General features: G+C 40.6%; 1 protein-coding gene across 1 annotated transcript in view; it reads right to left on the reverse strand.

Moving 5' to 3' along the window:
* Positions 1-3,073: 3,073 nt before the first annotated feature.
* The window catches only part of MGA (MAX dimerization protein MGA), a gene marked incomplete at both ends in the record, with an annotated part of 15,609 nt that continues 6,403 nt past the window's right edge, over positions 3,074-12,279 (reverse strand). The window contains 4 exons of the mRNA XM_010167639.1: positions 3,074-4,779; positions 6,234-6,533; positions 7,141-7,773; positions 10,595-10,892. Of these exons, the coding sequence (XP_010165941.1) occupies positions 3,074-4,779; positions 6,234-6,533; positions 7,141-7,773; positions 10,595-10,892 (2,937 nt within the window). The remainder of the gene's footprint in view (positions 4,780-6,233; positions 6,534-7,140; positions 7,774-10,594; positions 10,893-12,279) is intronic.

Here is a 12,279-nt window from a genome sequence, read left to right on the forward strand (position 1 = left end):
CATTGTCTGCTCGTGTTCAGCTTAAGATCATCAGAACTCAGTTCTGCTGTACGAGCAGCTATTCCTATGTAAGTACTGCCAACCCGCACTGTTCAACACCTGTTTCTAAGCACTCTCTTCTCACTTTTATCTGTCTGTCCCTGGCAGCCTACACTCCTATTGCTGGTTCGTGAAAAGCAAACTGCCTGATGGTAGAGGGTCCTCAGCGCCGGTGCTGAGAAGAAGGGTGGTAGATGACAATGGATGTCATTAGACATTACCCAAGCAAATGCCTCATTTCTGGATCTGCCTTCTATGCTACAATGTCTGCAGATTTCATACCTGCTCTGCATCAAAAGCTCAGAACATGCAAGAGACTGTAGAACTTAAAACTGTCCACAAAATATGTCACTTGCTTTATTAAACTTACAATGTTCTACTAATTCATAATGGTTCCTTATTATTTTAATGTTCAGCTCAGAAAAAGAACTATTGAAAAACACATTTTAACAACATTTATAATAAAATAACTTGCCAGACACAGAAGCTATGTTTAGACTAGTAAGTTAAATGGGACCATGGGACTCTACCTGTAGCACTAAAACACTAGAACAATCCCTGGCATGGTTTTGGCTTAAGCCAACAAGCACTCCTGCAAACAACTCACAGACTGAGTCTGTGACTTAGCCTAGGCCAAGAAGTCATTGTCAACAGGAATTCTGTGTGCAATCACCATGCCTTGGAGATGAAGAGTTTAACATCATGTCCCAGACCATCACACTTGAATTTGTTCAGACAACAGGTCCTGATATTGGTTAGTTTGCTAATATAAATAGTCTCAGAAGGTTTTATTCATATCACCAAACCCAAGAAGACCAATCAATGCTCCTAAGCTTCTCTTGACACAATTCAGGGTAGGAAATGCAAAAGGGCAAAGATACCATCTCAGGATGCTTCTTTCTTTTTGTTGAGTAAAGAAGTAACCTACAAGAGTCTCTTAAGTTAAGTATATGAAGTTAGCACAAGGTAAGAAGGTCATCTGAAGATCACAGATATGCAAAATTAAGAACAATGAAGTCATTACTGCAATGAGAACCAGTGTGGGGAAATGTACTAAAAAAGAAACAGTAATAGATACTACAGGTAAGTAGCAATCATCCTGACTCTCAGGAGTTTTCTGGGGTTTTTAATGGCTATTTCCTGAGTAACTAATACCAGTCCTTATTCCAAACTAGCGGTGAAAGAGCTGACATTAGGATTTCCACTAAAAAAAGTACTAATGGACATGTGCATACACTTTGCTTCTATGTTTCCACTAGCTTAATGAAACAGATAAACATCCTCTAGTAGTCTGTTTATATAGCTGACTTCATCCAGTCTGACAAACAACACTGATACAAGAATACATCCCAGTGAAAAATAACAAGAGACTTAAATATTTAGATTTAAAACTGAATTCTCCATTAGGCACTGACATGCTAACTTAACTTGCAGGCAGGTTGTTACAGTCCTCAGAGATCTCATTCCTCAGCTTTACTGCTCTAGAACCAAAGCTAGCTTACTCATTTTTGTGTGAACTTATGAAGACATACTCCTATATGGCTTACCAAACCATATTAGTCAAAATCTGCATAGTGAGTTTCTTCCAAAACAAACATTTTTTACAAACTCTGATAAGTATTTTTTTGTTTCATCATCCTTTTGCAGAACAAAAGAAAATACCTCTTAAAAACATCAGCCCTGAAAACAGGCTCCAGTGTGACCTAGACATTATATTTACCTGTTGGCTTAACCAACAGATTCCTAAGACTGTTTTGTCTGGCAAGTTTATTGGGCATCAGGCAGAATTAACCGTGTTTTTCAAAACTTGATGATAACTCTGCTGAAGTTACTGAAGGATACAGGAATTATCAAACTGTCACCGTCCAACTCAAGACAAGACAGCAACAGCTCAGTTTTCAGCTTGAAAGAACTTCCAAAAATCACATCTGCTTTCAGTCTCCTCACCTTCATGCAGCTGAGATGCTATCATCTTGCCTGAGAATAGCAAGCTGGAATAGGAACCAATTAGTCCATTTTTCTGGAAGTTAGATTCTTTAAAAGTCAGAGTTGCTGACTTAATTGAGTTAGTGGATATGGTTAGAAGAAATTTTCAACTGCAAAAGGACTACATCAACACAAAAGGGTTAAAAGAACTATATACTAAATTCCTGAAGACACTAACATAATCTCTCCTATTGTTAATTTGTTTGTTCTTCAATTCTTCTCTGGTTTAACCTTTCTCTTTCCACTTTTATCTCATCCCAAGAAACAGCTACCTTATTTCTTATGTCCATTTGACTGACTCACAAAACCACAGCTTCAGAAATTTTAAGGAACAAAGCATTGTCTTTTAAGTCACATACTGATATATAAAAAGTACATCAAGGAGTTTACACATGGGATTGTTTTCTTTTAATTTTCAGGTGAAATTTAATGGAAATTCTATGAGTGTTAAAATGTAAACATATCTTAACTACACTAACCACACTGTGTTACCCTTATTCTGTGACTTCCGGAGCAATTTGTTTTCTATCGAATATGGAATGACAGCTCACACATGCTACTTATATGTATTACCAAATTTCAAGAGGAATTTAAGGAGAGATTCAAACATTCTTTCCAGAAATAAATGTTAACAGGGCTACAAAAGTTAAGTAGAAGGAAACAACGTAAAATAACAGAAATACTAAATTGGCTACTACATTTTAGGATCATCTTACAAGTAACCAAGTTGCTTGAGTAAACACTGGAGGAAGACAGCATGCAATGGTTCTACCACAACTTGCTCAATATAACTACTGTTATCTGAAAAATGGACAATTTCTAAAAGGCCATTACAATGCCACCTATAAAAAAGTATGCAACTAAGAAATAAAAGACATTTCCACCTGGAACCCCAATCTAGACTTTCTAAAGAAACTGTGTCCAGAACACAAACATCATACTGTGTCTTTCAAATCCATGGGCTGGGACATATTAGTTGGGTCAATTTAAAAAAGAAAAAAAAGAAAAAAAAATAAAAAAAGCCCTTCATAAATAGTTAAATACTTACCACTTTTTCAACATCTACTTCCTCTTCACTTGGGAAGTCAGAAGCACCATCCAGCATCTCATCAGCAGAATCATCAGTTTTTTCATCCTCTTCATCCTCATCATCATCATCCTCTTCTTCCTCTTCCATATCATCAGCAGTTACCTCAACAGCGGATGTGCAATCCTTTTTATGATGACTGGCTTCCTGTGTCCCCTGTTCTGGTGTCAGGACGTCACTTTTATCACCTGTATCAGCTTTCTTATCTGTCTCACCTTTATCTTCTAAAGTAGGTACAATGCTAGATATTTTGCTCCAAGAACTGTTGACATGTGTTACAATATCATGACCTGTTTTGATTTCTTCCTGAGAATCAAAAGCATCTTGTTCTTTGTCATCGCTGCCTTCCAGCCTAGTTACGTTTGCTTTGCCTTCCTCGGTGCTGACAGCACGCTCTTCTCCTGAAGCAGTATCCTGCTCTTTCGAAGAACTCATTTCAGACTTACTTGGTTTTTTCTCCCTTATGCTTTCTGCTTCTGTAGAGCACTTGTACTCCTTCCTCTCCGTGTGTGGCTGCACAGCATCACCCTGGCATTCATCTTTGTTCTGAGACAGTTCAGTCCCTCTCTGTTCCTTCTTCTCCTCCAGCTGTGTAACTTGCTCTTGTTGACTCTGTGACTGCCCAGAACTTGCCTTCTTGTCTTCCTTCATCTGTGTCTTTGCATCTCCTTCCTGCTCTTTTACTGTTGAATCTTTCTGTTCAGCATGTATTTGTTCCTTCCCATGGTTCTTCAACTGTGCATCCTCCTGATTCTCCAGACTCTGTGGATGTGCGTTACCCAGATGAGCAACTAGAGACTGATCTGGTGGCCCACAAACCATTTCAGAGTTAGCCGAAACAGCTTCCACTACAGTTTCAGAACTGAGAGAATCCTCTTTCTCCTCAGAGGCCCCTTTTTCTTCTTCATCATTTGGCTTCTCACTGATGTACGAATGGTCAGATGATATGACATCTGCAGAAACATCATGCTGAGAAGAGCAGCTATCATCACAAGAACTCTCTAGCACCTTTGAGTCTTTCTCCACTATCTCTAATGTGCTGGAATTTCTATCAGGTGTGATTGTGCCAGATGCTGACTCTTCAACATTATCTGACTGGTTAATCGACAACTCATTTTCTTCTTGTTTCCCATCTGGCACTGTGACCTCGGACTCTGTAACTACAGTGTCATCTGAGCACGACGCCTTCCCATTCTCCTTCTGCGGAGCAGCACCAGAGTCCTCCTTCTTGCATATTTTCCTGTAATCCTTCTTCATCTGAAGAGATGCAAAATGGTGAAGAATGGAGTTTGGGACAGTTTTCTGTCCTGGGAGCTGAAGTAAAGCAAAACTACCAGACTGTAAAGGTATGAGATTAGCAGTGGTAGCTGGCAGACCACCTGAGCTGCAGGTTATTTTAGACTCGGAGGCTGTTTGATTTGTGACACTGCTAGCAGCAGGAGGAGAAATCCTTAGAGTCAGAGTGCCTGCCTGTGACACAATACTTGTTACTGAAGGAAGAAGAGAAGATGGTTGAGTGGTTAGGTTAGACGTAGGGGATAACTTGGGTGCTGCAGTTTGTACAGCTGAATTTGGTGCAGGAGAAGTGGAAAACAAAGAGGAAGTGGGAGACGCAGGTGACTCAGGAGGCTTAGAAGGTGCAGGCAACCGGATTCCTACAATAGATCCTGTAAGGAAAACAAAACATCAACTAATACTTCCTCAAAGCAATTTTTTTCTTTTAGCAGCTGCACTAGAAGTAGCCAGCATTCTCAAGTATTACAATGTAATCAGGTATTTGACCACAAGCTCTCAGTGAAAGAACTGGTGCTGCATAAAGACATATAAACTGCTGAATTTTCATATGGAACACCCCAATAAAATACATGGGGCAGCTACTCTAAAACTAACAGATTTAATGGTAAGTTCTAGCATTAAGTTTTTAAATCAAGAAAGGCACTACACATTTGAAGTCCTCTACATTTTACTTCCCCATTTATTGGAAAACAGAAAAATGGGTATTTTCTCAAAAAAAAAAAAAAAAAAAAAAAAAAAAATTCCCCTCCTCTCAGAAAAACACTTCCACGGAGAAAAACTATGACAAGATTAGACAATTATACCACAATCTTTTTCACCTTAATGAACTCTTCTGCGGCATTTCAGAATTCCATAAAACAAGGAAGAAAAATACCACTACTGGCAACTAGTTTCTCTTGTACAGCAAAAGCCCCAAACAAGAAAGGAATTCAATTAACTTTTTGACTGATTCTTTACCACACTTCAGGCTCAAACCTCAACTAAGGCACCAAATTATTTTCTCTCCTCCCCACAGTTTTGTCTTCTACTGTACTTGCTCTTGCCTCTCTCCTTTCAACACCACTCTGCCTTCCTCTCCTCAAGATGCTTCTTTATAAAGGGAGAACAGATGAAAAATCCTACTGGAAAGTAAACACGCATTTCATGTATATTTTGCTTATGAACATTTTATTTATGAATATGTACAACAGTATGCTCAATAAGCATCCCACCTATTTTCTGTCAGATACCTGCAATTTCTAACTGTTCCAACCCTGTCTTCAACTATGCACTAGAGAAACAGCTGAAAATCAAACTTGTTTTTCTTCTCATGCTCTAAGGAGGAAAAAACCCAGCAATTTTGTACTGTAGTGTAGTATTTGATCTGAGTATCTGCTGTAAAAGCACTAACAAACCTGCAAACCAAACAAAACCAGAGCAGCACATCCAATGAGACACAGGTAACAGTTCATTTTTAAGAGAATCTCCAACAAGAATTATTTTTTAATTGCCAGATCAATAGAATTTCTTTTAAGTTCTGACAATACAAAGGGCATGGCTCCATTGCCACACCCACACAGTGTGGCTCTTTTACTTGCTGCACAGAACTCTCAAATTTTGGTGACTTAGCTATTAACTGCATTTTCTGTATTTTAGACACCTGGTATTTAAGTTGCATTATATCTGAATAATTACACTATGTTCTCTAACTACTCATGCAAAACCAAATTAGACTCTGTTCAATTACCTCCAGCAGAGAAAAGGAGCATCACAGAGACATTTATTACATCGTTAACTTCTGGGTAACACAATGGTCAGCCAAGAAAGAAACCCTGGACGTTTGTACCTGGATTGCGGAACATCACCGGCTGCACACTGGGCTGGGCACCTGCAGTTCGAAACTGCTGCAGGGGGACAAGCTGAATTATCTGCCCATTCGGATGTCTGAACAGGTTCACACTACCAGGGGTCCTGAGAGGCTGAAGGATCATCCTCTGCCTCTGACCAAGCTGTGTGTTGTTGAGCGGTCGCAAAGCAGGAGATGTCTGATGCACTGGAATCAGCAGCAATCGGGGTCCTATGCGTTTCTCTGTTCCAGGAGACATCTTCTGGGGAGTCGTGTTTACAGCTTGGGGAGAAGCATCTTCTGAAACATTTTAAAAGTTATATAAAAATCAGCTTAAGGGAACATCCTACAAATCAGGCATTATCCTTAATGAAAACAACAACAAGTATTTGGGAAACAACTGGATCTCTTAAAATTTGTTTGAAAGCATTTTTTCTCTTTTTATTTGCAGAATGCACATAGAACCGACCAGGCCACAACAGTCTTTTTCATGCAGTTCCATCGTCATTTCCCAACCACAACTCAGAAGACTTCCACGTTAACAACAAGACAGTAATTCCGTATCTACCCCTTGGACTCTGTGCCAATTGTGAAATTCTAGCAGTCATAGTGATAACTGTGCTATACATTTCTGTGGGCCAAGAAATTTTGTGATACTTCCAGCTCATTTCATAGCAGTCAGTGATCAGATAGATACATTTTTTTTCCTCCTCTACTGGCTCAGGCTGCAATAAAACAAGCAACTTAGGAGATTACATTTCTTATCCTATTTTGGAAAGAAGGGTGAGGCAAGTAAATCTATATTTAAATTGAGTTCTACGGTTACAGACTGTAGTCCAGCTATGAAGCAGGCAGAATAAAAAAAAGGAAGCATTTGCCATAATAGCCCAAAGTACCTAAGCCTTACCTCTTTTTGGATTCAGAGGACTTGAATTAACACCTGATAGTATAATCGGAACAGAGCCAGCAGAGGAGGTCGGTGTGGTCACAACAGATGTAGCTGTTGCAGTTGTTGTCAGTACAACTGTAGAAGTGGATGTTGTGACAACAGGACAAGTAACAGTTGGTGTTGTTACTACAGTTTTTGGTAATGATGTGGTTGTCACTGGTGCAGCAATCCCTGTTGCTTTTGTTACATCCAAAGTGGCAGCAGGAGTGGTGGATGAGGGAGCAGCACAGGTGTTGATTCCAGGTGTTGCAGGAGCAGCTGTGACTGTAACTGCAGGAGGAGAGCAGGCAGGTTCATTAGCTCTTGTTTGGCTAGGAGTGGTCACAGTAGGTGCTGCCACACCAGTACTTTCCACAGTAACTGGAAAAGTGGTGGTGGCTGTAGTGACCCCAGGAGAGACTGTGCATTGAGCTGGAGATGGCTTTGAAGGAACCACGGGAGCGACAACCATTATCGGCGTAGGCTTGATACTGAACTTCTGTGGCCCTGACAGAGGCTGGCGTGTGCTTGCTGCAGGAACCTTCTGCTGTAGAGCTCCATCCTTGTTTATCACAAACTGTGTGAACACACCACCAGGTGAGGGTCGGGCAGCTGCAAATAAAAACCTGCAGGTCAAAATTGTAATAGATTTCCTCTTTGCCTTTCATGAGGTGTTACAATTGCAATTTCACCATGAATATGAGCCTCCTCCTTTCTTTGTACCTTGTAATTAAATTCACACCTTTATGGCACTCCTGAACATGCCTCACGTATTAGAAATATGTCTGCTTTATTCCACTTCCATAGCTTTTTGTTGCATTTCTTCCTGACCACACAAAAGAATCAGGTCTTGGGGGGTTGTTCTTTATCGTGAAACTATGACTAGACAATTCTAATTACAGTACAGGAAAACAAACACTTAAGTGAAATAATAGTGAAATAGGGCCATCGGGATGATCCGAGCACCAATCCTATGAGGACAGGCTGAAAGAGTTGGGGCTGTTCAGCCTGGAAAAGAGAAGGCTCCGGGGAGATCTTATAGCGGCCTCCCAGTACCTGAAGGGGCCTACAATAAAGCTCGGGAGGGACTTTTTATAAGGGCAGTTAATGACAAAACAAGGGGAAATGGGTTTAAGCTGAAAGAGGGGAGGTTTAGATTAGATATTAGGAAGAAGTTCTTCACTGTGAGACGTGTTCCAGGTCAGACACTGGAACAGGTTGCCCAAGGAAGTTGTGGATGCCCCCTCCCTGGAAGTGTTCACAGCCAGGCTGGATGAGGCTTTGAGCAACCTGGTCTAGTGGAAGGTGTCCCTACTGATGACAGGGGGGTTGGAACTGGATGGGCTTTAAGGTCCCTTCCAACCCAAACCATTCTATGATTCTATGATAATGGGCTCAAACTATTTTCTAAACCTCCAATTATTCCTGTAACAGCTTGTGTGATCTTCCTCTTTTCACTGCTTCTTGGTTTTCACCCCCCTTCTACTGTACCCACATCTTACAGAGCCATGGGGGAAAGGGGCAGGAGGGAGATAAGAGTTTGCCATGTCACCTTTTCATTGTGGTGACATTTGTGCAGCTGAGGACTGGATGGGACAAATTTAACCCATGGGAAGCAATCGCTATTGGGAAGATCCTTTCCCTCCTGCCTTGCTCTCCATGGGATCAGAATACTGCATCTACATCACTCCAGATGCCTACAGGTGAATACAACAGCATAGATTATGGAGCAAGCCCAACTTAAATATTGTAGTTATGCATACAGCATTTACATCTCAGAATATGCCAGAACATTTCAATCACATATGCAACAATCACTTCACCCATCAATGAAATGCAGCCAGCTCTTTAACATTGCAGAAACACACAAGACCAGAAGTTTTATTACAGGACGAGAAAAACAACACACCCATTTACATGGCAGTGAAAACTGAGGCAGGAAGAAACAAAACGATCAATCAGAAATTAAAGTTTTGCCAGGACACAGGTAACATCCTTTTCTCTTGCAAAGCTTCTTCAGATCTTTACAAGCTCAGTATGAGCGAACAGTGGGCTGCTGCAGCAAAGAAAGCCAACAGGATGCTGGGTTGCATCGACAAGGGCATCACCAGCAGAGATAAAGAAGTCACTATCCCAGTGCTTGTGATGCCACACCTGGAATACTGTGTTCAGTTTTGGTCCCCACTATACAAAACAGATGTGGGCAGGCTGCAGAGGGTCCCGAGAAGGGCCACAAAGATGATCAAAGGACTGGGAAACCTGGTGTATGAGGAAAGGCTGAGAACCGGGTTTGTTCAGCCTTGAGAAAAGAAGGCTTAGGGAGACCTCATCACCACATTCCAGTATTTAAAGGGTGGCTACAAAGAAGCCACCAAAGAGGGAGACTCTCTTTTTATAAGGAGTCACATAGAAAAGATGAGGAGTAATGGGTACAGGTTACTCCTGAGGAGATTCCGACTGGACACAAGAGGACAGTTTTTCACAATGAGAACAATCAGTCATTGGAATCATCTCCACAGGGTAGTGGTGGATTCCCCAACATTGGACATGTTTAAGATTCAGCTGGACAGGGCGCTGGGCCATCTTGTCTAGACCGTGCTTTTGCCAAGAAAGGTTGGACCAGATGATCCTTGAGGTCCCTCCCAATCTGGTATTCTATGATCTTTAATTAACTTGTGGGAATATATGGATGGGCACTAGATACTTTTTTTTTTTTTTTTTTTTAAACTCATGCAAAATGTAACAGTTAAAGGCAATTTCCTCTCTTGCTATGCTGGGGTAACCATTTCAGTACCAACTCAAATACAAGCACCACATGCTGCTTCTGTTATTTTTGGGTTTTTTTAACTCAAAGTGCTGACTAAATCCAACCCTGTTTAGCTTGTGAAATCCAATGAGATTACAGGCCAGTGTGGTTATTGGCTGCACACCTGTTGTTTCGCTAATCCAGATTTGGACCATCTTGTCTTTCACCGCTGCTTCACGCATCTTTGGTGGTCACAAGAATTCTAATCATAAGTGCAACATCATCAGAAAAACTAACAGCGAAGAGGCACAGATTAGAGTGATCCTTAACTCATTTTAAGTTAAATGGATGTCTGATGAGCAGCAATTAAAAATCATAGTAAGGAAATTCTCAAAACAAAAATCCAAGCTTAACATTCAGCGTGTCTCCATCCACTCTTATTTGTCTCTGGAAAATATGCTCTAGTAGCATTAATAAAATAACTAACAGTCAACATCAGTAATCTTATTCTGAAGTTAAAATAAAACTTTCTGCTTTAAAGAGGTTATTTGTTGCAGAGGCAGTTGAGGTAGGCACTGCAGCCAAAGGCAGCATGCACTGTTGCACAGAAACCAACAGCAATGCTGCACGCTCACTTTTTACTTCAGCTTCACGCAATTTAAAACACAGTAATAAGTTCCAACCTACCTATCTGTCTCTGTGCTGGGACATGGGTTTTCAGAGTCGTCACAGTGGGGGTTGAAGTAGTGCTGGTGGAAGATGTAGTTTTGGGAGTTGATGTTGTGGGCACCTGGACTGATGGTGTCCCAGAAGCAGATGCTTTAGCATTGGATGCTACCTTGGAGATCACAGTACTGAGGGTTGAGATATCAAGTACTGTGGGTCGCAGCCTGCCTGTGATATAAGCTGCTAGCCGATTGGCGGGATGTAATGCCCCCATCTGTCCCAAAAGCAGTTTGGCCTGAGGATACCTTTTATCATTAACCTGAAAAAAGTGGAAAAGGGAAATTTTGTGAAAAGAATGCTAATTCACCACCTCTGGAGAGGTGTTTCATTCCATGGGACTTCCAAATGTCCTTTTCAAAAAACACTGCAGTTCAGAATGAGAATTCCGAATTTCCTCACTGCCCAGGAGAACTTCAAACAACCCTGTTATATCTTTATAATACAGATTTTAGATGCTACTCAGACTCTCACACAGAACCACAGAGTCCAAAGGAGCATGTGAAATCACTGAAATTAGATAAGAGTGGAGCTAGCACTTCTTTTCCCTGTCTCTCAATTATGCTACAGTCCTGATTAAAAATAGGTTTCCAAATTCAATGACAATTTTAGATAAAATTCTCAAACCTAATTAGCACCTAGCATCACAAAAGAAAGAATACTTATGTCATATACATTGGGACAAAACTCTAAAGAGCTTGTAAAAACTTTACCAGGTTTTTTCTTATCCGTAGTGTCAACTGATACAGTAATTAAAGCACAATGAGTTGACTAACTTCAAATTCAGAGTTGCAGTAGTAACTGACTGCATGGGAGAAAAGAAACACAACACCTTTCTGAATGTCAGGTTTTATGCTCACTGGTCAATGGGAAGTTTTGGTAGTGTTGCATTTTACTTTCAGGTTGATTGATAATACCTTCTAAAAGCCAAATATATTTAACATACTACTAAGTAAGGTCTTGACTCTTCTTATTGATCAACTTTTATTAAAAAAAAGAATTCTCCCCCTAAATTTTTTCTCTCCATTAGTTTCTCTGTGAGGGTCCCATATGTGCAAAGTGTCATTAAAATAATTTTTACTCTAATTCATGTGCCTTCTCTGAAAGTGGTGTTGCTATAACTACAAGTACCTTTGATTGAAAAAGATCTTCATCCTAGCCCTACAGTTCCTACCTCCAACTCATAATACCACATTAGCAGCATGAATCTGCAGGGAAAGGGCTCGCTTTGAATTTAGGATTACAAAGTCTCTTGATGAACAACGTATATTCTGCAAAGGGGACACGGGCTAATAGTGAAGATTAACAGTAAGCTGTAGCAAAAAAGCATTTAGGGTTTACAGTCTCATTCTCAAGTTTTGTCCCAGTGTACGCTTCCTCAGAAAACAGTCTTTTTGAGGCCTCTAACAGTCAATTCATTTAGAAGTATTATTTGTCAAATGCATCTGCAGGGAATTTTCCAAAGCACCAAAAAGATCTTGAGAGACATTCTGTATTTGAGTCACCAAGATCCAAATGGCCAACAGGACAAGTTAAACCATTGGATTTCAGACTTCTAATCAGACTTCCTGTTATTCAGTCAATCTTGAAAGAGACAAGCTTATGGAGAGGCAGGGAAGCCACCAGAAACTAAAAAGCCCTGTCTGGGC

The sequence above is a fragment of the Antrostomus carolinensis genome, unplaced genomic scaffold (assembly GCF_000700745.2).
Source record: "Antrostomus carolinensis isolate BGI_N321 unplaced genomic scaffold, ASM70074v2 scaffold16285, whole genome shotgun sequence".
NCBI lineage: Eukaryota > Metazoa > Chordata > Aves > Caprimulgiformes > Caprimulgidae > Antrostomus > Antrostomus carolinensis.